Here is a 23,628-nt window from a genome sequence, read left to right on the forward strand (position 1 = left end):
TGTGGGTGGGGTGGGAACTTTGTGCAATGCCGGGTTTGCCTCCGAGAGCTGCACGATGACAATGCCGTCCATGTGCGCGGGGCCTGGGCTGTACATGTGCGCGGGGCCTGGGCTGTACATGTGTGCAGGGCCTGGTACTTTTCCAAGGGCTTTTAAATGCATTATCTTGTTGAAGGCTCATTTGAGGCAAGGACTTGAAGCAGACGGGAAAACAACCAATTTACTGAATCCTGAATGGAGAGGAAGCTGAATGCAGTGTGTGTTTTTGCTGAATCTCAAACCAAAACAACCTTTTGTTAAAGAACAAACAAATAAACAAAAATGCTGAACACTAATTCGCCAGGGAACACAGTCTGAACCGAGGCTCTGGGCAGAGAATCAGGGCAGCGAATTCAACAGCCACTTGGGTTGTGGTGGGGGCTGTGGATGGCAGGCAAGCTCATGAACAAGAGCTTCTGGGGACCTGGCAGCAGGACTGAGGCAGGAGATGCTGGTGGGAGGGGGTATTTCAGGTGGGGGACCTGAGCCTTGAGCGAGGCAGGAATGAGGAGCCTGTCGCGGCCTCGGGTCCTGGTGTGCCAGAGTGGAGGCCCTATGTTGGGAACAGCCTGGGACAGCTTCAGAGGTTTCCTGGGGGGTCACCAGCCCAATCGGAGTTGCACTTAGAGTAATTAATCTGCATCGGGAGGTGGCGTAGGATTTTCTAAGATGATTGAACATCCAAGCATTCCCCAACAGAAACAGCTTCATTCCATGCGAGTTGCCTCTTTTAAGTGTCTCTCTCTTCCATTTTTGCTGGCACAGAAGGGGAGGGCACAGATGGGTGTCTGTGTGGTACAGGGAGGGCTTGAATGGGAGGCGAGGCGGAAGACCCTCTACCTCACATGGGTCCTAGTGGGACTCACACACCACAGGCCACAGACCAGTGCACACGCATGCACGCACGCACCGCCACGGTCACACGTGATCAGAGACGTGCACTTGGCCTGGAGTTCCTGCTGGAGACGAACTTCCCGGAAACCACCTCACAGGAGTCTGCTCCCTCAGGCAGCAGGGGCCAGAGGATGGGTGGTGAGAAATCCTCTTCCTCACCACCAGCCAGAGGCCGAGTCCACAGGGACCAACACCCAGTCCCTTCTGAACGGGCCTCAGCGGCCTCTCCTGCACTCCTGAGAGTCAGGTGACCATCGATCCCTTCCTTAAACATCCGTCACAGCCTGTCAGAGGCAGCTCCCCGATGTGGTCGCCCTGAGTGGCCCTGGGTCTTCTGAGGTCATTTCAAATGTCTCTGGGGCCTGGAGCCGCCACTCCCCTGGTTTCCCACCTTTGCTGACAAAGACCTGACCTCTGGGGAGAGACTTTTCCCTCAGTTCTGGGGACCTGCATCAGGGTCCCCTCCCAGGTTGGGGACTGTACCCCTCTCACCCAGTGCACCCTCGCAGGCTGCAGGATATGGACTGGCCGGCCTTCTTGCGCAACATCAGGGTCTGGCTGCCACAACTGAGGCCAGCCGATGCCCTGAAGACAGCCTGGTGGATAAGGGGTGGGTGGCGCAGGAGGATTGGTGGCCTGGCTGTGACCAGAACCGGGGCTGTGGCCACGACCTGGAAGTGGTCATCTACAATGACACAGCCCCCAGAGCCCAGGCTTCCTGGCAGATGCCGGTAAAACGCTCTTCAGCCTGGAAGTGCAGCTTTCAGCTGGGCTTTCCACAGCCCTCTGGCCCTGCTCACCTGTTCTCACAGTGGCCTTGAATGTGCATGTGCAGCCCTGTGTGCCCTCAGCCCCAGGTGTGCACAAGCCACTGGTGGCAGCCAGATCCAGGGCTCCCTTCTCTAACATGGCAGGAGGAGGGGGCCTCCCTTTCCTCTCGCCTGCTCTGTTCATCACCTCCAGCTCCTGCAGCCTTTTTCCCAAAGAGACATTTCCATCCTCTCATCTCTTGTCCCTGTCTTTGGGATAACATCACCCAGGTGGGCCGGGGGATTCCAGGGAGGGGATGTGGGTGGGGTCCTAGCCCCGCCTGCTTTCCCCAGCATCACTGGGCTCCTCGTGGCCCTGGTGATGCTCTCGGCCAAGTTCATCTGGGAGCACTTCCTCGGAGCTTTGCGCTAGCCTGCCTGTGGGAGCTCTGCACCAAGTTCATCTTCCTGCACTGCTCCCCGGAAACCATGATCAAGCGGGCCCAGAGCACCCACCTGCCCCCCAGCACCGCTGGCCGCCCCATGACCCTGTTGCCAGGGCTCTGGCGGGCCCTGGGGAAGCAGCTATTGCCTCCTAGAGCCCTTTGGCCCCGGGGAAAGCCAGGCCTCTGGCTCACCCCCATGGGACCCCTGACGCTGGCAGGCAGGCCAGGCCAGCCAGCAGCTGGTGCCCAGCTGGGTCCCTGGTCCTGAGGCCGCCTTTGTGCCTGCACAAGGGAGACTCAGTTCCTCCCCTGCTCCCTGACCCTGCATCCTGTGTCCACACGGGCGCACCCCTGGTAGGGGGAGCAGACGGTACCAGCTGCCCTGGAGAAGGAGCCAGACCACCTCGTGACCTCTGCCTCCTCTGGGTGTCTCAGGGGAGGCCGGCGAGCAGGGCCTACTGCAGCGCCATTAAGCAAGCTAATGACCCGTGAAGGCTCCCAGCCCGGCTGCAGCCGCCCCTGCTTGGAAGCTCCGGCTCCGTCTGCCCGGCTGCTGCCCACAATGGCTGGCATTGTGTTGGGTGGCAGTTTCCTCAGACAGGGCCAGGACCTTGGAGCCAGTTCTTGCCGTTTCAGGCCCAGCCAGGGCTGTGTACACAGCAGGCAGTTAATAAATATTTGCTTGGGATCAGGCCCAGAGTCACCTTGATTTTCAGGGCTGTGGGGGCACTTGGAGTCTGGGGACCCTTGGGGTGAGGTGGCCAGGGACTCAGGACGCAGCCTGGGGCCACGTGTCCCACAGAGCTGCAGCCAGGTCCTCACCCTCGGCCCCAGCTGGAGAGAGAGGAGCACTGTCCCCCTCCCTGTGGGGCCTCAGACCCAATCCCTTCCTGGGGGGCCCCAGGCAGCCCTGCTGCGACTGAGGGCAAAGGGGATGCATGGCAGGGACGAGGTCCTGGCCTCCACTGTCACCCAAGCCAGTGGAAGGCGGGCTCCTGGGTGCCATGGACCCACTTCACCTGCTTCTCCTGGAGTCCAGGTTCAGGGGTTCCCTGAATCCTGGCGGGCTCCCGGGAAATCTGAATTGGCTTCGGGGCCCTGCCCTTTATCACCGGGACAGTGTGGCCAGGGGCACGGAAGCACAGTCAGCCTCGCACAGGACAGGCTCCAGGACCCTCAAGAGACAGAACAGCCTCCGTGCAGGCTGCTGGGCTGTGGAGACTTCGAGAGCCCACAGCGCTTCCGCCTGGAGTCTGTGCTGTGCGCACCCAGAAAATCAAAATGATCAGGAGGGCCAGGCCTAGGCCCAGTGGCTCACTGTCCTCCTCCCCGGGCTCCTGTCATCAACACTGGGTTGACCAGCTGGGGCTCAAAGCCAGAGCTGGTCTGGGAGAAGCAGGAGGCAGCCCTGCACTTCAGTCCCCAGACGTGCTCCAGGACCCGTTTTGAAAATGGAGGGTGGAGGGAAGAAGAAGGAGGCCAGGTGAGGAGGTGGTGTGACCATATTTAATTGAACCTCAAGTGAATTCTAAGAGGCCAGAGTGTGACTTCTCTTGCCCTATAAAATCGGGTCCCCTGCAGCAAGTCAGTTCCATCTTTCACAGGGCTGGGCTGGCTGGATGCCCTGGCAGCCCCGGCTGGAGTAAGAGCCTGGCTGTCAGCCACACGCGTGCCCTGCACAGGACCTGGGGCTGGGACAGGGCACCAGGCAGGCAGGAGGCCTCACCCCGGGGTGCAGAAGGCCCCAAGGGTAGCAATTTACAGAAGCTGTCTCAGTCCTGTAAGTAACTAACAGAAACAAGCCCCAGCGCTTGCCGGTCCCCTCACCGTGGCCTGCACCAAACTGTAAGCTGTCTCCTAAAACTTCAGCTGTTTCCACCACCATGGTGACGACCACAAAGAAAAACCAAAATCCATCTGAAGGGTAATCTTTCAATTGCTTAAAATTAATCAGTGCAAAGTGAGGTAAAAGATCCCCGTTTGTCAGGGCCGAAGCAGGAGGCTCACACAAGCCTGCGTCTCTTGGAGTCCCTCCCCACGTCCCCCTCCTCGACATCCACCTCGCAGCCCAGCGGGGACACCAGGTTCAGCAGAGGGTCCTCAGAGGCACGGCCGAAGAGCGCCAGCAGGAGGGCCACACCGAAGCCCGTGGCTCGCTCACCCTGCAAGCAAAGGGCAGGACAGAGACTCTGGGCGTGGGGCTGCAGCACGGGAGGGGCTCCTGGGGACCCCTCACCTCCTGGGTCCCCTCCACGTGCCCCACAGTCCCCTTCTCAGGAAGGAGATCCTGAGCACCAGCTGGAGCCCAGGGCCTTCCATGCTGCTGGCTGGACACACTCAGGGCCAGCAGGCCAGACACAGGTGGTGGGCAAGGCCCTGTGTGCTCTGCCTCAACCCCAGGAGCTCCTCAGGGTGGGGATGGGTGAGACAGAGGGCCCAGGGCCCCCTGTGGAGGACAGGCTGGCTGAGGAAGGGTCACACACAGCAGCCACTCTGTTCCCAGGGAGGATGAGACCTGGGCGGGACAGCGGACTGGAAGCTGGGTCACAGACACAGAAGTTTCTGATGAGCTCGGCCAGCAGCTCCAGAGCCAGAGGGGCACTCTGTTTGGACAAGAGGGCAGGAGCAGCCTGGGCTGGTGGAGAGTGGGGACACTCACGGCATGCACCGGTGCAGCAATGTCCAGGTGGACCCAGACTCCGGGCCAGTCAAAGCCGATGTGTGAGGCAATGAAGAGGCCAGCACAGGAGCTGGGGCTGTTGTCTCGGTCCTAGGGAGGCCAGGAGGACACAGTGCCTGTGGGTTGCTCCGGCCGGGCCCTCTCCACCCTCCCCCATCGTCTCTCACTGTTGCCGTCTGCAAGGAGCCCGGGGTGGCTGGGAGGGAGTCAGTGTGGGGAGACAGCTGAAGCTGGGCTGGGAGGGCCTTGACCATGAGCCAAGGAGTCTGCCCCCACCATAGGCCAACGGGGAAGCCAGCAAAGGGCCTGACGGGGCAGCTGAGTCAGATCCAGGACTGGGGGAGAAACCCCTGGCTGTGTGGCAGGGAAGCCAGTGAGTGGCCCATGCCGTCTGGGATGGCTCCTGTGCCCCGACACCTGCCTCTCAGGCCCTCATCTGCACTGTGGCTGCTTCTGGGGGACCCTAGCTCCCTGGGTGCACCAGCACCCTGAAGGCAGGGCTCTGCCTGCCTGGCTCCACCCAAGTGGCAGGCTCCAGGCTCCAGGTTCCAAACCTACCGCCACCGAGTTCTTCATGTCAGCCACGGCTGAGGTGAACTCGCTGAAGTGCAGTTCGGGGCAGTAGACCAACGGGTGCACCAGGTCCCCACACTTCCTGCCCGCCTTCACGCAGGCAGCCTCCCACTCAGCGCTGTTGGTGAGCACCGCGGCGTGGTACTTCCCTGTGGCAATGCCCTGGGTGGGCGGGAACCCGGGAAGCATGTGGACGGGACGGCAGGAGAGAAACACCCAAAAGAGGGATTGAGAGGCAGACAGAGAAATAAGGGAGCCAGAAGAGAGATGGTTGAGAAGAAAAGAAAAAAACACAGGCAGAAAGGACTGTGGCCATGAAGCACAGAGAAGGTGGTTCCCGGCTCTGCGTCCAGCCTGGGTCTCAGCGCTGCCCACACCAAGCTCAATGGGCAGCTCCTCCTCCCTCCTCGTGCCCAGTTATGAAAACCTCCTGACAGCAGCCCCCACCCGCTGCCTTCCCCACCTCAAGGTCCAGAGGGGGGTGGGGTTCCCCGGTGCCGCAGCTGAGGGGTGGACCCAGGCAGCACTCACCTGAGCCCCGGTCAGGGTGGCCATGTCCAGGATGATGTCAGCCCCCAGGTCCTTGCAAGCATAGGACACGCCATCTGCCAGCACCAGCCTGCCCTCGGCGTCCGTGTTGTTGATTTCCACTGTCCTGGGGCATGGCAGAGATCCCCGCTCAGGGACGGCATTCCCTGGGACATTGGCGTGAGCCCCTTTGGAACTGGGAAGACCCCATTTGGAGCTGCCCATCCCTGTGGCTCCCCGAACCCCGACACATTCCCCCACTGGGGAGGCTGGGATGGCCCCAGTCCCTACAGCAATGCAGTGCCTGGAGCAAAGGGCTTCCATGACATCCCTGCCCTGCTGCTCTTGAGTCGAGGGCCAGGGACCAGCCATTTGGCTCCCCCATGCCTCAGTTTCTTCATCTGTAAAGTGGGTGGCATGAACCAGCTGGGCTGGCCTTCAGCACACTGTGCCTGGCACCCGGCAGATGAGGAGGAAGAGCAGGAGATGCGGGGAGGCGCCCGCTCAGGCACCAGCGCCTGGGGTTGGGGACAGCTCTTCTCTTCTGCGTTCTGGAGCCACCTGCTCCTCAGCAGCCAGCTCAGCTTTGACTCTCCAGAGTCAGTCTCAAGGGGGAAACCCAGGGGGTACCCCCGAGCAGGAAATCTGGGGGTCAGAGCTTCACACACCCAAATAATTCAGGCCTACATTTTGGAAAGGCCTGTCCTGGTAATGCAGGGTAGACCATGAGCTCCTGGGCCAGGCACTGCAAGGGAGCCTAGCACCTCATCCAGGCATCACGGGCCCCTCAATATGAGGTGCCCCTGCTACCAAAGCTCCCCGGCACTCTGGGAAGCAAGGAGCCTGCTGCTGGGCGCCCTCCCAGTGTGCCTGGAGTGAAGTGGCACTGCGGGCCGGGGAGGGGTCATGAGTTCCAACAGTGGGCAGGAAGGAGCCGGAGGGTCAGACGTACTTCCCTGAGTACAACAGGTGGATGTCATCTGGCCTTGTCGCGTTGGGTCCCACCGAGTTCTCAGCCAAGCAGAACACGGCGTGAAGGTTGTCTCTGAAGCCCTGGGGGGGAAGCGGCAGAGGCTCCAGCTGTAGGTCATATGTGTGGGGAGGAGGGAGGACGAGTTGGGGGTTCTCAGACCCACAGACAGCAGAAGAGAGACTGACAGATGGCTCCAAGTTGCAGGCACCAGAGCTCGCCCTCCCTGCCATCCTGGGCACAGTCCTGGCAGATCCCAAGGCCAAGGTTCACCGCTGGGGTCTCCTAGCCTCCCCTGGCAGAGCCCACCCACCACAGTGGATGAGCCTGGGCACGGGCTGGGCTGTGGGACTCTTGGGCTGCATGGGCTGGGCAGTCATGAAGCCTCGCCAACCTGTGCCAATGGAAGGTGGCCAGCGGCTGCGTCCCCTCAATACACACACACACACACACACACACACACACACACACAGAGGGGCAGGAAGAGCTCAGCCTCGTGGAAGTTTAGGTTTGACGTTATAGTTTTCTGATGCCAAAATGAAGTCATTTGTTCGCTGAGAAACGTATGGCCAACAGGTGGTAGCGGTTCCTGCCCTGCACAGGCTCTAAGGGTGCCTCCTGACCCCAAGCGACCCATGCCTGGGTGGCAATGTCAAATGGAGTGGCGCTCTCAGACCCCTGTCCCTGCCCTTCCTCTGTTCCCGGAGCCGAATCTTTAACCAGGATACATCCTCCTAGCACGGAGCATGGCTCGAGGGTGCTGACGCACAGTTCTATAGGATCCATCTCCTGGAACAGCCGACTCTTCCACCACAGGCGCAGAGCCCTCACCAAAGGCAAATGCTTGGGACGGTGGGCAGGGGCAGCCAGCAGTGCAAGGAGTGGCCAGTGGCAGATGCTGCAGCAGTGGTGCTGGGCAGGCGGCAGCTGTGAGTCCCTGAGGCCTCCCTGGGCCCCTGCTCAGTCCTTGAGCCTCACAGATGGCCCCGCACCCCCACGCAGCACAGGGGAAAGAACTCCACCAGCCTCAGGGTGATGATCTAGGGGCCACCTGTCAGCTCCACAAGGGCCCTGAGTCCCCCGCTCCCACTCTCGCAGCCCAGCCTGTGTCAGGGACATGGGGCAGGGGCTTCAGGACCCTCAGCCTCCTCCTGTCAGAGCTCCTCCCCAGATACCCCAGCACTGACATTCCATCTGTGTGTACAGTGACCACAGCTTGTCCCTGTGCTGAGACCTCCTGCAGTCATTCCAGGGGGCAGTGGGTGTTTGGGAACAAATGAATAAATGACAGCATGACCCTGAGGTCACAGGATGAGGCCATGGGGCTCCAAGCCACAGACACCACAGAGATGAGCTCCACCAACAAAGGACGGGAGCCCTGAAGTCCTCTCAGAAAGCAGGGTTCTGGATCTGTGGCCTGCCAGGGAAGACAGGTTTCCCAGAGCAAGTAGAGGCAGCACCTCCTGGGCAGGCACGTGGGACACGAGGAGAAGGAGGAGGGATTCTCAAATGGATGCTTTCAGCCTCCCAGGGAGGGCTGCTACCCACTGAAGGCTGGGCTCTGCCCCTAATTTCTGATCTGGGGCAGAGCTGAGAACCCACATTACTAACAACATGGAGATCCCACTGGAGAAGTGCTGGCTTAGAGGACGAGCGAGCTGCAGCCCCAGCGTAAACAGTGCTGAGGTCTCCGTGGCTAGATGATGTGACACAGAGACAGCGCAGGCACGGCCCTGCCCTCGCGGCCCTCACGGCCAGTCTTGGGGGGTCTCCAATCACCAGGGGCGACTGAAAAAATCCAGGACTCAGCAGAGCTGGAGGTGAGCCCTGGAGCTGTCGATGTTCGCACACTCCCTGGGTGTTCCCCGGCACAGTCAGGACTGCTGGTCTAACAGAAGAGGGTGGCCAAAGATGGGGCTGCACAGTGAGTGCTTCAGGGACAGCGTGAGAAGGCTCTCCAGTGCCACGCCGGGGCTTGGGCCTGGTCCCCCAGGGCAGCCAAGGGTTTGGGGTAGGTAAGTGGGGCAGGGGCTTGCTTTTTTTGGTACCAGGGTTGGAGGGTCGCTAACACCCCCAGAGCCCAGGCCACCGCGCTCCAGGCGTACCCTTCCATCTTTGAACGCTAGGCTAGGGAGGTAAAACCTTGGCTGATGAGTCCGTGCACACTCTTCATTGGCCTGTTTCTTTAGACAGGGTCTCGCTCTGTCTCCCAGGCTGCAGGGCAGCAGTGGGATCTTAGCTCACTGCAGCCTCAACCTCCCAGGCTCAATCAATCCTCCCCCACCTCAGCCTCCCAAGTAGCTGAGACTACAGGTGTGCACCACCACGCCTGGCTAGTTTTTAAATTTTTTTTTTTTGTAGAAACGGAGTCTCGCAAGGTTGCTTTGGGTAGTCTTGAATTTCTGGCCTTCTAGTCATCCTCCTGCCTCCGCCTCCCAAAGTACTGGGATTACAAGCAAGAGTTGGCCACTTCATTTGTTTAATAAGCACTTTTCATGGCCCCAGGGACATCTGGGCTCCATGGGAAGGTCACTCAGGTAACCCCCATGCCCACACTCTCCCCGAGTGATTACTGCCACTGAGCAAGGGCTGAGCTTTGGGGCGCCTCCCCAGGCAAGAGAGGAAGGGGGCCCGGCCAGGCCTGGGGGTCAGGGGTGGTGACTTGGCAAGACCAGTCGCCAGAGGCAGCTCTGCTGCAAAGAAGGGTTGTGGGAGGGGCACACAGAACAATGCATGCCCCTGCCTTGAGCTTCTGCCTGCCACATGCCACGCGGGTCTAGGCCAGGATTCCTCACTGAGCCAACTGCTCATGGTGCTCTGGAGCCAAGGCAGGCCCTGAGCGGAGAACAGGGCTGGACCTTGTCCTCGGGGCCTCCCAGAGCAGCCCTGATGAAGGCAGGAAGCTCTGGGGGCCCAAGAAGAGCCTGAGGGCAGAGTGGGGACAGGCTCCCGCTGGGGAGACTCAGGTAGGAACATGGTGGTGCCTATGGCGGGACAGCCAAGGGAGAGGGGAGCACCCATAGGGCACACCCAGGATACCCCAGCCGAGGGTGGGCAGGGCCCCACTCACCTGCTTGATTGCAGCTCTGAAGGCCCCCAGGACGGCCGCGGCACCCCCGCAGTCTCGCTTCATCCCTGGCATGGTAGTCTGCAGGTGGTACAAAGAGACCCGGACAAAGGTGAGCCGTGAGGTCCAGGCCTGGCAGCAGCAGCCCTCCACCCCCCCCGCCCCAGCCCCACGCTAGTCCCCCCCTTCCCTGGCTCCCAGGCCTGGGCAGCCCCCACACCAGGCCTCCTGGGCATCCACAGAACTCATGAACCTCCTACTGGCCAAGCAGGGTGTTCTCCAGAAGCAACAGGGAGTCTTTGCTATAGATGGTGGGGCTCCCTTTTGTTTTGACAGAACTTTGGGGCCATCAAACAGTAACTGCATGGAGGGGGAACCCGAGGAGATGCCTGGAGCTGCAGAATTCACCGTGGCCGGGCTCTGACATAGCCACAGAGACCCCGTGCTTTAAGGCCGGGCACCCTGACCTCAGTCCTGGGCTGCCACACCGCCTGGGGGTCTGTCTGCAGGGACCCTCTCTCTCCACTCCTCCGCACAGTGTGAGAAGGAAGCTGAGGTCCAGGGAGCCTCTGGGGCTTGCTGGAGGTCCCTGGCCAGCACCTCGGGGACCTGGGTGGGCTTGCTTGCTTCCTGCACTCATTGTAGCTTCCTTCTGTGCTTATGGTGGGGAGGAAGCCTGAGGAGCTGCTGCCGCAATGCAAACCTGCCCTGGCCACCTGTCACCCCCCAGAACAGGGCCTAGCTTCCTCTCCCTGGCATATAGAGGCCTTTACCACCTAACGAGACTTAGGCTCAGCATTCTCTGCCCTTCATCACAACTTTGAACGATGGTGAGGGCTGATGTTAGCCAAAATCAGTCACATCCACCCCCAGTGACACCCATCCACCCCCACCGACACCACCAGCAGCGAGGACACCTGTCGCTCCCTCATGTCACTGCCAGGTCTACCGCCAGAAGAAGGGACCACCTTTCTACTGAAAACAAGTCATCTCTTCCTAGCTAATCTGCGAGAAAGCACAGGGTTGTTTAAATGGAAAAACAGGGCCTCCGATCTGGAATCAAACCATGTGCAAAATGGGTCACACAGAAATGCCTGGAAACGGCTGCTCACTGTACACCATGTCTCCCCCGTCACAGCTGCCAGCTCCTTCCCAATTGCAGGCAGAGCCAGGACCGGGCTTGCAAATACAGCTCCATTGATAGTGCAAAGTTTCACCAGCCCCCATGCATTGTTTCTGTTTTTATAGAAGAAACCATGTTCGCAGTGATTTAAGATGGTCTCTGCCTTTTTCACCGGGCTGACACTTACACCCCCTGTGCTGGAGTATTAGCCACAGTCCCAGAGAGGTTGGGGAGCCCCTGGATTCGTTTCCACGCCCTCTGGGAAAATGAACCAATGCCAATTGCACGTTAGAATTTCCTTGCTGAAGCAGTAAAATTAATTTTTAAAACTCTCAACCCTTGGGTACAATACATTTTCCATATTCTGTGTGACTCATAATGCACTCCTGTTCTTGCTGACGGGCAGTGGTCGCTCAGAGCAGAAGCTCAGCTGTGATTGCTGGGGCAGTTGTGAGCTCCATGAGCCACTTTGGCCACGACACCATTTTTACTTGAAAGAAAAACTGACAGACAAATGGCACTTAATTGGATTTAGGTATCTGGCAGATATTTCCCAGAAAAGGAACAAACTCAGCCTCTTACTTCCAGAAACAGCTGACATTATTTATTGCCAATGGTATACATTTGAGCTTTTAAGCAAAAATCAGAATTTTGAAAAACTTTCTCCTGTCACCGTGACAACTTCCTCATACTCAATGACTTTTCTGATGAGATGGATGGTGATATTAAGTGATTTTTCGATACTATATAATGTAATGTGTCAAAAATTTGAATTTCTGCAGAACTCTTGAACCAATATTTTTCAAGTGAACATGCATATTACAAAAACCAAAGTGAGACAGAACAGTGGATTTAACTGCCACGGAGCACCAAAGTCTACTCGTGAGGCTTCAGATTCCATGTTATAACCAGCCTTTAAGAAGCTACCACTTGTTGAGTTTTGGTGTAATAGCAAAGAATGTTCATAGTTAGCTGAAAAAGGTACTAAAATCCTTTTCCCTGTTTCAACTATAGAATGTGAGAGCCCAGATTTTCTTGATAAAGTTGAACTGAAATAACACGTTTCCACAGACTAAATCGGAAGCAGATGCCAGGTCCCTAGCTGTCTTCTATTAAGTCACTGACCGGATTTGTGAAAATGTACAACAATGCTACTCTCTCAGTAAATTGTTTTTTCATTTTGGAAAATGCTTATCTTCATAAAATTATATCATTTATGATAACATGCAATGGATTTATATGCTATTTTTAATGAATTATACATGTTATAAATTTCTCCCTTCTAATTTCCAGTAGAGTAAATATCAATAGACAACATTCTTATACATAAAGCCTCTTTGGGGTTGGTACTTGTTAAGAGGGTAAAGGGGTCTCCAGTAATGCATTTGAGGCCTGCTAGTCCAGGCTGATCTTGATCTGCCCTTGAAATCTTTGAAAAGGGAGCTGTGATTTTTCTTGCAAAACTGGGAGCTGGGCTGGCTCCACCCAGCTTGCTTTTTGAGGAGTGACCATTTCTGCACCATTTGCTCTAGACGCAGCCACTGGGGAGAATGCCTGCTGCGTTCACGTTTCACACCAGGCCCTTGGGATGAGACTGTGAGTGCCTTCAGGTCAGGATTGGGGTCTCTCCTTCAATGGCTGGAGCCTCAGTGCCCACTCCACATAGTAACAGCTCAGGAAAGGCCTGCTGGTTGATCCCAAATCCACGTAGAACAGTTCCAAGTGCGGCGGCGAAGATGGGCTGGTTTAAAATAAAAAACCAGGTATTGTTTCACTGGTGCCAAAACACCCAGCTCTTCCTTGTATTATGGTGTCTGCAGACCAGTTGGACCCTGGGAATAGGCAGGGGCTATAGTCTCATTTTCAGAAGGTGATCTGGAGCCATGGAAAACGCCCTACTCTCTGGCAGTTCTACCAGCCACCCTCAGACCACAGCTTCCCCGGAGGCTGTGCGGCTGTGGCCTCTAGGAAAGGCCTATGTGGTCAGGTTTTTCCTTTGTGTTCATTTCGAGGCCAGGAGCTGACTTACTGCACAGGTGCAGCCACAGCCTCATGAGATGAAGTCAGGTGCAATATTTTCCCTAAGTGACTAGAGTTAGTGCCACAAGCAAACAAATGAATTCCCAGGAAGCTCATCTTCTCACACTGGTCCACAACAAACCGACATCAAAAACAAACATCTGATCCGCAGAGAAGAGGGCCCACAACTCTACCAGCCAGAATGTAGCAGCTTCCAGGGCGACTGACCGCAGGTATTGAGGGTGCGAGGGTGGGGGCAGCCAGTACCAGGTGCAGGCAGTAAGGGGTGCACTATCTGTGGCGAATTTAGGAATCATAATAAACCGACTAAAAGTCAGTTTGCTTATTACCACCATGTGCTGGTATCTCTGAACAATGTCAGCGATAACATATTCCTCCTCCAAAAATCTGTTGTTGGTTGAAGTTTAAAAATTTGCTGTGGGCCGGGCGCGGTGGCTCAAGCCTGTAATCCCAGCACTTTGGGAGGCCGAGACAGGCGGATCACGAGGTCGGGAGATCGAGACCATCTTGGCTAACATGGTGAAACCCCGTCTCTACTAAAAAAAAAAAATACAAAAAACTAGCCGGGCGCGGTGGTGGGCGCCTGTAGTCCCAGCTACTCGGGAGGCTGAGGCAGGAGAATGGCGTGAACCCGGGAGGCGGAGCTTGCAGTGAACCGAGATCCGGCCACTGCACTCCAGCCTGGGCCACAGAGCGAGACTCCGTCTCAAAAACAAACAAACAAACAAACAAAAATTTGCTGTGGCTACAGTTGCGTTTTAATCTTACAAATAAAAGCTTCAAATTCCCCTATCTTTGTTACTTATCCTGAAAGTAACATTACATGGATGTTAACAGTGACCCGACACACAACTGGCCCTGACACTCGCGGAATCTACTACCCACATTCCTTCTGAGAATCGCTCTGACAGTCAGATCCTGTGGCCTGGCTCTGGGCACAGTCGGGGCCTCCAGGGCCCATGATTTCCTATCTCCCGGTGTTGAAACAGAGGACCCAAAATAAAACACAAGAGCACAGGATGGTCAAAACGAAGACGCGGAACCTGAGTTCCTTCAGTTCCCTCATTGCATGCGAACACTTGGAGTTACTATGTCCAAAATGTTTTTGTTCCACGGACATCTGAAAGCCACAAGAATCCACCCTGAAGAACTGAACACATGGTGGGTGTTGTGATTGCTGCAATTTACTGTGAAATGGGATTTTTGGGAATCTCTGCCAAATGATACTGTATTAAAGACTTTTGCTAAGTATCTGTGTATCTGCTGCCTCACGTGATTGGAGCTCTTCAAAATCAAAATTAACAAAGAGTATTCTTGGACCAACTGTGAATGAAGATAGCTGACAAAGCTGATTCCTCTGCCTACTGAACATACATTAGTAAAGAAGATCAATTTAAACGAAATCATTGTCAAATGTGTAGATGCTAAGACCCAAAGCCAGAAACATTCATTCCACCATCTATCACTCCAACAGACCCATAGGGAGGCATGTTTTTTTCTAAAAAAAAAAAAACATGAATGCTAGTTGAGTGTTAATCCATTTCTGTTTTCTTTGTAGTACAGTATTTATTTTCTTTTTAATTTTTTTTTACTGGCATGATAATAGGTATGGAACTTAATAATAGAAATTTTTTTTTTTAAAAAAAAAAACCTTTTTATGATTAGTTTAATTTCTTGCCTTGTTCTAAACAGTTTTGTGGTTTCGAGGAGGGATGGGAACTACTCATCCATTCCAGGTATGAAATAAACTAGGCATGCTGGAAAGCAGAGCACAGCGAGCTGCACCAGCGCCACCCTGAACAACAGCTGACACCAGGGCTCAGTGTTGTGGGGCAGCAGCAAGTGGTGGGGCCCGCCACGAACCAAACTGGAGAATGGGCAACACCAGGGGCAGGCCCGCTGGCTGCAGGGGAATGCTGCCCGGTGGGACCAGAACGCCAGCACTGGCAGACCTGAGTTCACAAAAGGCCGGAAATCCAGGCTTTGATGAGAATCCTTCCTGGTTTCAAATATGGGGAGCTAATTCAAATTTTCAAAACGCCAGGCCTCTGTGAGCCTTGCGGGCTACTAGTTTGCAGTGTCTGTTCCAGATGCACTCCCTGCTCCTTCCAGACCTCCTGAGGCACACACTTCCCAGTCTGCTCCTTCCCTGTCCTTCCCAGCCCAAGACCGAGCACAGCTGCTCACATGGTGTGTTCACACGGTGTGTGGGATGAATGGATGGAGATGGTGCGGAGGAGGGAAGTTCACACGGTGTGGGATGAATGGATGGAGATGGTGCGGAGGAGGGAAGTTCGCACGGTGTGTGGGATGAATGGATGGAGATGGTGCGGAGGAGGGAAGTTCACACGGTGTGGGATGAATGGATGGAGATGGTGCGGAGGAGGGAAGTTCGCACGGTGTGTGGGATGAATGGATGGAGATGGTGTGGAGGAGGGAAGGGCTTGCTGCGGCAGGCCGACTAGGCCACGACCGGGGCTCCACAAGCACCTGTCCTCCTGGGATGGCAGGACAGAAAGCCACACCACGGGACGGGCGTCTAGGGCCACCTCACAGGGAAGTTCCCGGGTGACTCGCTTCTGTGCTGCGTCCAGATTCCCCTCACTCTTGGGGGTCACGTGCCTTTGGAGGGTCTTGTGTGGCCAGCCTGAGCGTTTTCTCGGTGGGGACCATGGCAGACTCAGAGACACAGGCGTCCCCTCGCCCTTCCCTTCCTCGGACAAAGCCCCGCAGCTGCAAGCCCTGCCTCCCTGGCCCTGCTTGCCATTCCTTCGGTCATTTCCGGGGCTGCTCTCGGGCCCTGGCCAGGCTTTTGTTTCCAGACCCTTTTGAAGGGTGGGCATGGAACCCAGGGGGCCACGTGAAGTTGTCGCCTCAGCATGGGAACTGGCCCTGTAGACTCTCCCTGAACCCACCCCAACCCAGAACCCCCAGAAACCTTGCTGTCTCCCACCCCATGACACCTCTGAGAGGGCTGGCTGGACCCAAACTGGGCCCCTCCCCACCCCCAGAGCCCTCTGGAGAGCTGGCCCTGCACCTCACCTTCCCTTTGATGCTGAGGCCCCCAGTGTCATAGACGATGCCTTTGCCCACCCAGGCGATGGTCTGCGTGGCTCCGTCTGGGGTGTGGCTGAGGACAGCCAGGGCTGGGGGATGCAGGGCGGCTTTGCCGACCCCATAGATTCCTATGGAAAGCATGGGGAGAAGTGGGTTAGGCTCGGGCTGAGCTGAGTGGGGAACTCCCAGAGGTCCCTGGAAACCCCTACTCTGGCCGCTGGTGTTTCTCCTGGAAAGGCGCCTGCCTGAGCCTGGGGCTCCCGGCCCCTTCTCCTGCCCCTGGCCAGTGTGGGATTGGGGAATGCAAATTACCGCCAATGCCTGAGACTGCAAACAAATTCTATGCAATGTATTGTTAGGCAAGAAAACCCACTGAGGGAAAAAATACTGTATCCTTTCCAGAAAGAAAAGAACAGGATTGCAGAATGAAATTATTTTTGGATAATGCCTCAAGGCTGCCCCAGCCCATTCTCGTCCCCACTTCCTGAATCCTTTGAGCACTCAGGGACTGCACCGCCCTTTCACACTCGCTCCCACGGTCTCTACAGCACTGCCTCTTTGGTTTACATGACACATCTTATCAAGGAAGCTGTGGCCCGTGTGTGTGCAGTCTATGGCTCAAAGTCCTGCAATAATTGAGTCAAATAATCATAGCAACAATGGTGAGGGCTAATCATGGCCGCCTGACAAACTCCAACTCATCCTGTTAGATCCACAGCAAACGCCACCTCCTCTGTGGAGCTTTTCCTGACACAAGCGGCCTCTCCCTCCACTTGTAAATGGCTTCTGTCTAGGTAGACACCACCAGGATGGCCCCTGTGACCCCCATGTCCTTGTGTAGTCCCTCCCCCTCATGTGGGCAGGTCCTAATGTCCCACCTCCAACCAAAAAAAAAAGGTAGAAGAGATGAGATACCACTCCTGGGATTAGGTTACAGAAAAAGATGGGAGTTTCCATCTTGTTTGCTCACTTTTCATCCCTCTCTCTCGCTCAGAGACCTCATTCGGAGGGCGGCTTATACTGCAAGGAACTGCTGTCTCCAGCTAATGGCCTGTGAGGCCCTAAGACCTGCCAGTAGCCTGTTGTGAGCCTGCCTGGAAGCACATCGCGGGCCCCAGGCAAGCCTTCAGATGACTGCAGCCCCAGCCAACAACCTGACAACAGCAGGCAGAGACCCTGCACCAGGGGAGGATCCCCAACCCACAGCATGGTGAGGGGATAAGTGTTGTTGCTTTCAGCTGCTATCTTCTGAGTAATTTGTTTTGTAGCCTACGTAACAGAGACAGCCACCTTCCCCTCGCCAGTCTACAAGCACCATGGGGCAGCTGAGTCATACTTATCTGCCCCTCTGGCTCCTGGGCAATAGGGAAAGGTGGGTCTGGGGACTTGTGGAAGGCCTCTCTGAGGAGGGGGCATCTGAGCTGAGATGCACTGGTTGAGATGACCTCCACCAAAAATATATCTTGGGGGAAAGTATTCCAGATAGGGAGAGCCATCCGCACACAGGCCCTGCCTGCCACGATGTGAACTTGTGTATTCAAGGAACAGAAAGGCCCTGCTGAGCCAGTCCCAGGAGTAAGGGTGTGCAGCACGCGAGGATGCTGGAGAGGCTGCAGGCAGGGAAGGACTTGGATCTAGCAGCTTCCAGAATCCAAATCAGAATCTGGATTGCTCCCCCTTCTCCCCCAGGGATGGCTGCTTCCCAGGGTCTGGCACTGGGCTTGGACACAGGCTGATTCCTTTCAGGTCACAAGCAGGATGAAGTTTGGGACAATGTGCCATATGGCCCGCCGACCCCCCTGTCACCCAAGTGCTCCTGGTCACTGCCTGAGGCCAAGACCTGCAGGGATGCAGCCCCCACCCACCTCCAAATCCTCTCGTCTTCAGTTCCTCATCCCGGATGATGGTTGGGATGATCCCCAGCTCCTTTCCAACTTTGTTAATCTCCTGGACATGTTCATGGAAAAAACAGCAACACAACGACACATGAAGATGGCTGGAAACAGGAGAGGCCCAGGCTGGGGCCAGGGATGAACTGCTGCCCGTGTGGAGTGGGGGAGCCAGGCTTGGGAGCCAGCTTCGCGTGTGATGAAACCCAGGAGAGGGGGCTCACCCTCCACACTCTCTCATTTCCTGCAGCTCTGGCTGCAGTCCTGCCAAGGGGCCTTGAAGAGGAGGCTCTGTCCTCCCCACACACCCTTTCCTGAGGCTTCCTAGAGCTGGGCGGACAGCAGCACTCCATCGAGGGCAGCCCTGAGGCCACATCAGGGTGTGGACAGCCCCTGGTTTCCTCTGGCTCTCCTGGGGAGTCTATGACACCCACCCCAGCCTGGTCCCGCCCCCGGCATGATGACCCACAAACCTCGAGGAAGGTGTCGGTGTTCATCTCATTGCAGGGTGTGTCCACGATGCGGGCTGCTAGCCGCACGCCGTCTGTGGCATTTGCTAAGCACTAGGGAAAAAAAGGCCATCACTGGGGTCCTGGGACCAGGTGGGAGGCAGATGTTCTCCACTTGTCCATCCCCCAGGAACACAAAGGCATCAGAGGCAAATGCCACCCACAAGGCTATTGACAGGGCAGCAAGGGGAGAGGAGAGAGGGAGCATGGCTCTCGCTGCCTGCCCCACCCCCAGCAACCCAGGGCCACCAGCCACCTGTAGAAAGAACCTTCAGCACAGCCACCACCCTGTGCCTCCACAAGTATACAGGAGTCCCCAGCCTGGGGTCCTGCCCTTCCGTATCTGGATCCCTTCCAAGCCCTGTGTCCTGTTTCTCCCTTCATCCTAGCTACAGCTGAAGGTAGGTGGCCCCTGAGTATGCCCTGAGCTTCCCACCCCTCACCTCTGCAGATCCCACAGCCCTTTCCCTCCCACCAAGATCCCAGTCATCCTTCGAGGCACTTCTCATAGGCCATCTCCACCAGTAGCTTTTCCAGATCCTCCCCACCAAGCAGAAGCACTCTACATCCTGAGCGCTTGAACCCGCTGGCCCTCCCGGACGCCCTCCCTCTGGGCCACTGCTTTCCTCAGGAGTCCCACGCAAGTCCCTCATGAACCCTGCAAGACAGACGGGGGTCTGGCTGCCCTAGTGCTGTCACTTGACACAGCACGGTTCTGGGCACGAAGGGGAGGGACAGAGAGAGGTCTCGCCTCATGGAACTGACGTGTCCACCCAGGAGCTGAAAACATGGGCCCTGCTTGCCTGGCAGGGCTTCAGAGCCCACACTTGAAGGCAGGGCAGAGAGGGGCATGTGCACCAAAGCACACGTCACGTGGGTCCCAGAAATGTGTCCTTCAGCCCTGGCTTGGGCCCTTCTTTGCCTTCTCATGTGTGTCTCACGTCTGCCCTGGGACCCTCACTGTCTCTCAGCTGAATCTGCGGGCATCCCTGCCCCACCCTGTCCCCTACCGTGCACCCCCAGGCGCAGAAGCTTCAGACAGCTGGCTGCTTGCGCGGCCTCCCTTGCTCACCAGGAAGACAATATTAAGAGAAAAGCAGCGCCGTTTTGCGGGGGTGCAGGACAGCATCGAGTTTATCATCCCTGCCTCTAGTCTCATAATGTCAGGGCAGCAAGCGCCGGGTCGATACCGCAGCCCAGCCACCTCCTCCGCCCTGCAGAGGTAATTAAACCCCAAAGCCTCAAAGGTAGAGACCTGGAACTTGACAGCTCCGATATGAATGTGCCTGTGCCGTCCCTGCTGCCTGTCAGCAGGTTTTGTCTGTGAGGGCATGTGGGGACCAGACAAGGACTGTCTGAGAAGTGCGTCAGTGCTGTGTAACTTGCCTCCAAGGAGGCCAAGTGTCACCTGGAAGACCCCAGACCACGGCAAGCTCAGGGCTCTGACGCAACAGCGCTTCTGCGGGAGGCAGGGCAGGGCTGTGGGTGCCCTCCACCAACACACAGCCATGCTGCACTGGGGAGGGGTGTCTCTTATCACGAGGGGAGGGCCACTCATTCTGTCCACACGTGCCAGGCACCATGCAAGACTCGGATAATTCAGAGACGTCAAGGGAGTCAAGCTCAGCAGAGGCTCACAATGCACAGTCCCAGTCTCTGCTACAGAGAGGATGAGGCCACAGGATGCAGAAGGGACAGGGTCCTGGGTGGGGACTGGAAGGTTCCCGCAGGGAAGAAAGGGAGAAGCTGAGTACAGGCCACATGGGTGTCAGATACTGGTGTGCTCAGGACCCAAGAGGGCTGAGTGGTGGCAGCTGTAGCTTAACACCTGGCTCTGCCCTTTGCTGGCGTGGTCCCGGTGAGTCACTCAATGTCAGCAAGCAGTTTGCTCAGCCCTAACCTGGGGACAACAGGACGTATCTCACAGGACTGTAGAGTGTACCAGCACGTGCTGTGTGCACACTCCTGCCTTGAGTGTAGGGCGTGACAGCTGACAGCACTCAGAAGATGCCACCTTGCACACAGATGCACCTTTGGAAGGTGAGCGAAGCAGGAGCTGGAAGGAGGCCATCTGTGGCAGGGTGACCAGGAGACTGCTGCCATAGCCCAGGAGAGCACCTTAAGGCATGGTACTGGGCAGAGCAAAGACAAGAAACAGGACACACTGGCTAGTTGGGACCAATGGGGTTGGGGGCCACGGGGACTCACTGCCCCACTGCTTCCATCACCAGATGTTTATTGGGCCTTTCTCATGTGTGGGGTCGGGTGCTGGGATCATTGTGCACAAGACCAGGTCCCTGCCCTCTGGGGACTCCCAACCCAGTGGGGAGCACAGGAGATCAACAAAGATGTGACATGTCTTATAGTAATGGTTTAGATGACAAATGGGAGGGTGGTGGTAGCCAAGAGGGCCAGGCCTCCCTGGGGAGGGAATGTGGGCAGAGGCCAGAGGGAGACCATGCTGGGCTGGACAGGGAAGGATCCTGGCGCAGGAGCATGAGCAGGAGTGGGTGTGGCCAGTTTAAGGGACAGCAGGAAGTCCACAGGAGGGGAAGGGACCAAGGGCAACAGAGGTCAGGGTGCCCTGCTATCCTTGGAAATAAGGGTGATGCTTGAGCCCCCAAGTGGGCTCTGCGGGCACCCCTGCCCACCTGGATAGCAGGCCTGGAACTCAGAAGGAAATTGCTAAAGACAGAAGAAGCTGGCCGGGCGCGGTGGCTCAAGCCTGTAATCCCAGCACTTTGGGAGGCCGAGACGGGCAGATTACGAGGTCAGGAGATCGAGACTATCCTGGCTAACACGGTGAAACCCCGTCTCTACTAAAAAATACAAAAAACCAGCCGGGCGAGGTGGCGGGCGCCTGTAGTCCCAGCTACTCGGGACGCTGAGGCAGGAGAATGGCATAAACCTGGGAGGCGGAGCTTGCAGTGAGCTGAGATCCGGCCACTGCACTCCAGCCTGGGCAACAGAGCGAGACTCCGTCTCAAAAAAAAAAAAAAAAAAGACAGAAGAAGCTGATGCTGAGGTCTGACCCTGAGAGGACTGAGCAGGTCGGAACACTGGAGAGGCCATGAAGAGGATGTTGAGAGGTGGTGACAGTCTGGGGAGCAGCAGGAGGGAGGGAGACCTCTGGATGGGGCAGATGCATTTCAAGGAGGGATGGCAATGCCCCATCCAGCAGTCCTTAGAAAACCATGTCAGGATGGGGGCAAAAACTATGTTTCCATGGGTTAAGAGGGAAAAGAGGATTAAGAAAGGCAAACCAGTTAGACTTTTTTAAAAATTTGGAGACGAAGGAAAAAAAGGGGAGCTATCTCATGCTGGTGAAGATGGAAAAATTCGGGTTGAGGGTCAGTGGTTGCAGGCCTCAGAGAGGACACAGTGAAAGAAATGAGGTGCGGCCCAAGCGCCGGTGTGGGAGAGCTTGCTGCCTGGGGTGAAGGTGACAGCCTTCCAGAGCCAGAAGTGAAGAATGAGCTCTGACACGAGAAAAGACAACCTGGGTGGCGCTGTGGGCTCGGGGACTGGAGGCGGCAGGCGCAGAGGCTGGGACCGCTGCCGTGAGGAAGGGAGCCTGATGTCAGGCCCATCCAAGGATCTGGAGCCGGGAAATCACTTCCGGCCTTGCAGCCTCAAAAGGATCATTCTCAGCATTGAGTGAAATAACACATGTAGAAGCGCTCCCTGTAAAGGTTGCAGCAACACACATGCACACACACCACACACACACCACTCATGCACACACCAGCACTCACACACACAGCAACACACGCCACATACACACCAGCACTCATACACAGCAACACACGCCACTCATGCACACACCACTACTCACACACACACAGCAACACATGCCACACACACACCACACACACACCACTCATGCACACACCAGCACACACACAGCAACACATAGCAACACACGCCACACACACACCACACACACCACTCATGCACACATCAGCACTCACACACACACACACAGTAACACATACCATAGACACACCATACACACACCACTCATGCACACACCAGCACTCACACACACAGCAACACACGCCACACATGCACACACCAGTACTCAAACATAGCAACATACACACCACACACACCACACACACACCACTCATGCACACATCAGCATTCATACACACACAGCAACACACGCTACTCATGCACACACCAGTACTCAAACGTAGCAACATACACACCACACACACCACTCATGCACACACCAGCACTCACACACACAGCAACACACGCCACATACACACCAGCACTCATACACAGCAACACACGCCACTCATGCACACACCAGTACTCAAACATAGCAACATACACACCACACACACCACACACACACCACTCATGCACACACCAGCACTCATATATACACACAGCAACACACACTACACACACCACTAATGCAAACACAAGTACTCAAAGACACACAGCAACACACACCACACATGCCACTCATGCACACAACAGCACTCATACCCACACAGCAACACGCACCACACATACACACACCACACACNCCCACGCCCCGGCCCTGCCCGGCGCCCCCCTGCCCGGCCCGCGCCTGGGGCCCGCTCGGGCCGTGCCGGCCCGGGCTCGGCGCCGCCCCGGCCCTGCCCGGCAGCCCGCGGGCCCCGCCTCCCCCGCCGCTCCGGGCTGCTCGCGAGACGTGCAGGGCCCGCCCGGGGCGCGAGGGGGCGCCGGCCAGGCCGGGCGGGAGGGTGCGGGCAGGCCCGGGCGGGCAGGCCCAAAGTCGGCCCCGAGCAGGCCCAGCGGAGCAGGGCGCTCGCGCCCGGCCTCCAGCGGCACCGCCCCTCGGCCCAGCGGCCCGGGCAGCCCTGCCCAACACGCGGGGCGACGTGGCCCGCCAGGCAGCGCCTCCCGGACAGGCCCGTCCTCCAGTGGGGCCTGGGCCAACGTAGGCCCAAGCCCACCCTACGCAGTTCCGGCCCGATCAGGCCTCAGGCCGGCCCCAAACAGGTCCCCCGGGGTCCCAGAGCAGCCGCTTTTGATCCCCGGGGACCCCGCACCCTGGCCACCCAT

General features: G+C 57.0%; 1 protein-coding gene and 1 long non-coding RNA gene across 2 annotated transcripts; both read right to left on the reverse strand.

The window, feature by feature from the left end:
• Positions 1-202: 202 nt before the first annotated feature.
• On the reverse strand, positions 203-2,778 carry LOC112633766. The gene is made up of 2 exons (XR_003121581.1): positions 1,435-2,778; positions 203-1,347 (listed from the first exon to the last, which is right to left on the reverse strand). It is a non-coding gene; the product is annotated as an uncharacterized LOC112633766 (long non-coding RNA).
• An 834-nt stretch (positions 2,779-3,612) lies between these two features.
• NPEPL1 (aminopeptidase like 1) lies at positions 3,613-23,628 on the reverse strand. Its single transcript, XM_025398134.1, has 13 exons — positions 23,525-23,628; positions 21,597-21,664; positions 20,507-20,682; positions 19,637-19,885; positions 18,529-18,618; positions 18,032-18,113; positions 16,152-16,294; positions 9,950-10,027; positions 6,862-6,962; positions 5,913-6,036; positions 5,367-5,543; positions 4,788-4,898; positions 3,613-4,290 (listed from the first exon to the last, which is right to left on the reverse strand). Exons 1-13 carry the CDS (start codon positions 23,626-23,628, stop codon positions 4,132-4,134), a joined length of 1,662 nt encoding a protein of 553 aa, XP_025253919.1. The 3' UTR covers positions 3,613-4,131.

This window comes from Theropithecus gelada, chromosome 10 (assembly GCF_003255815.1).
Source record: "Theropithecus gelada isolate Dixy chromosome 10, Tgel_1.0, whole genome shotgun sequence".
Taxonomy (NCBI): domain Eukaryota; kingdom Metazoa; phylum Chordata; class Mammalia; order Primates; family Cercopithecidae; genus Theropithecus; species Theropithecus gelada.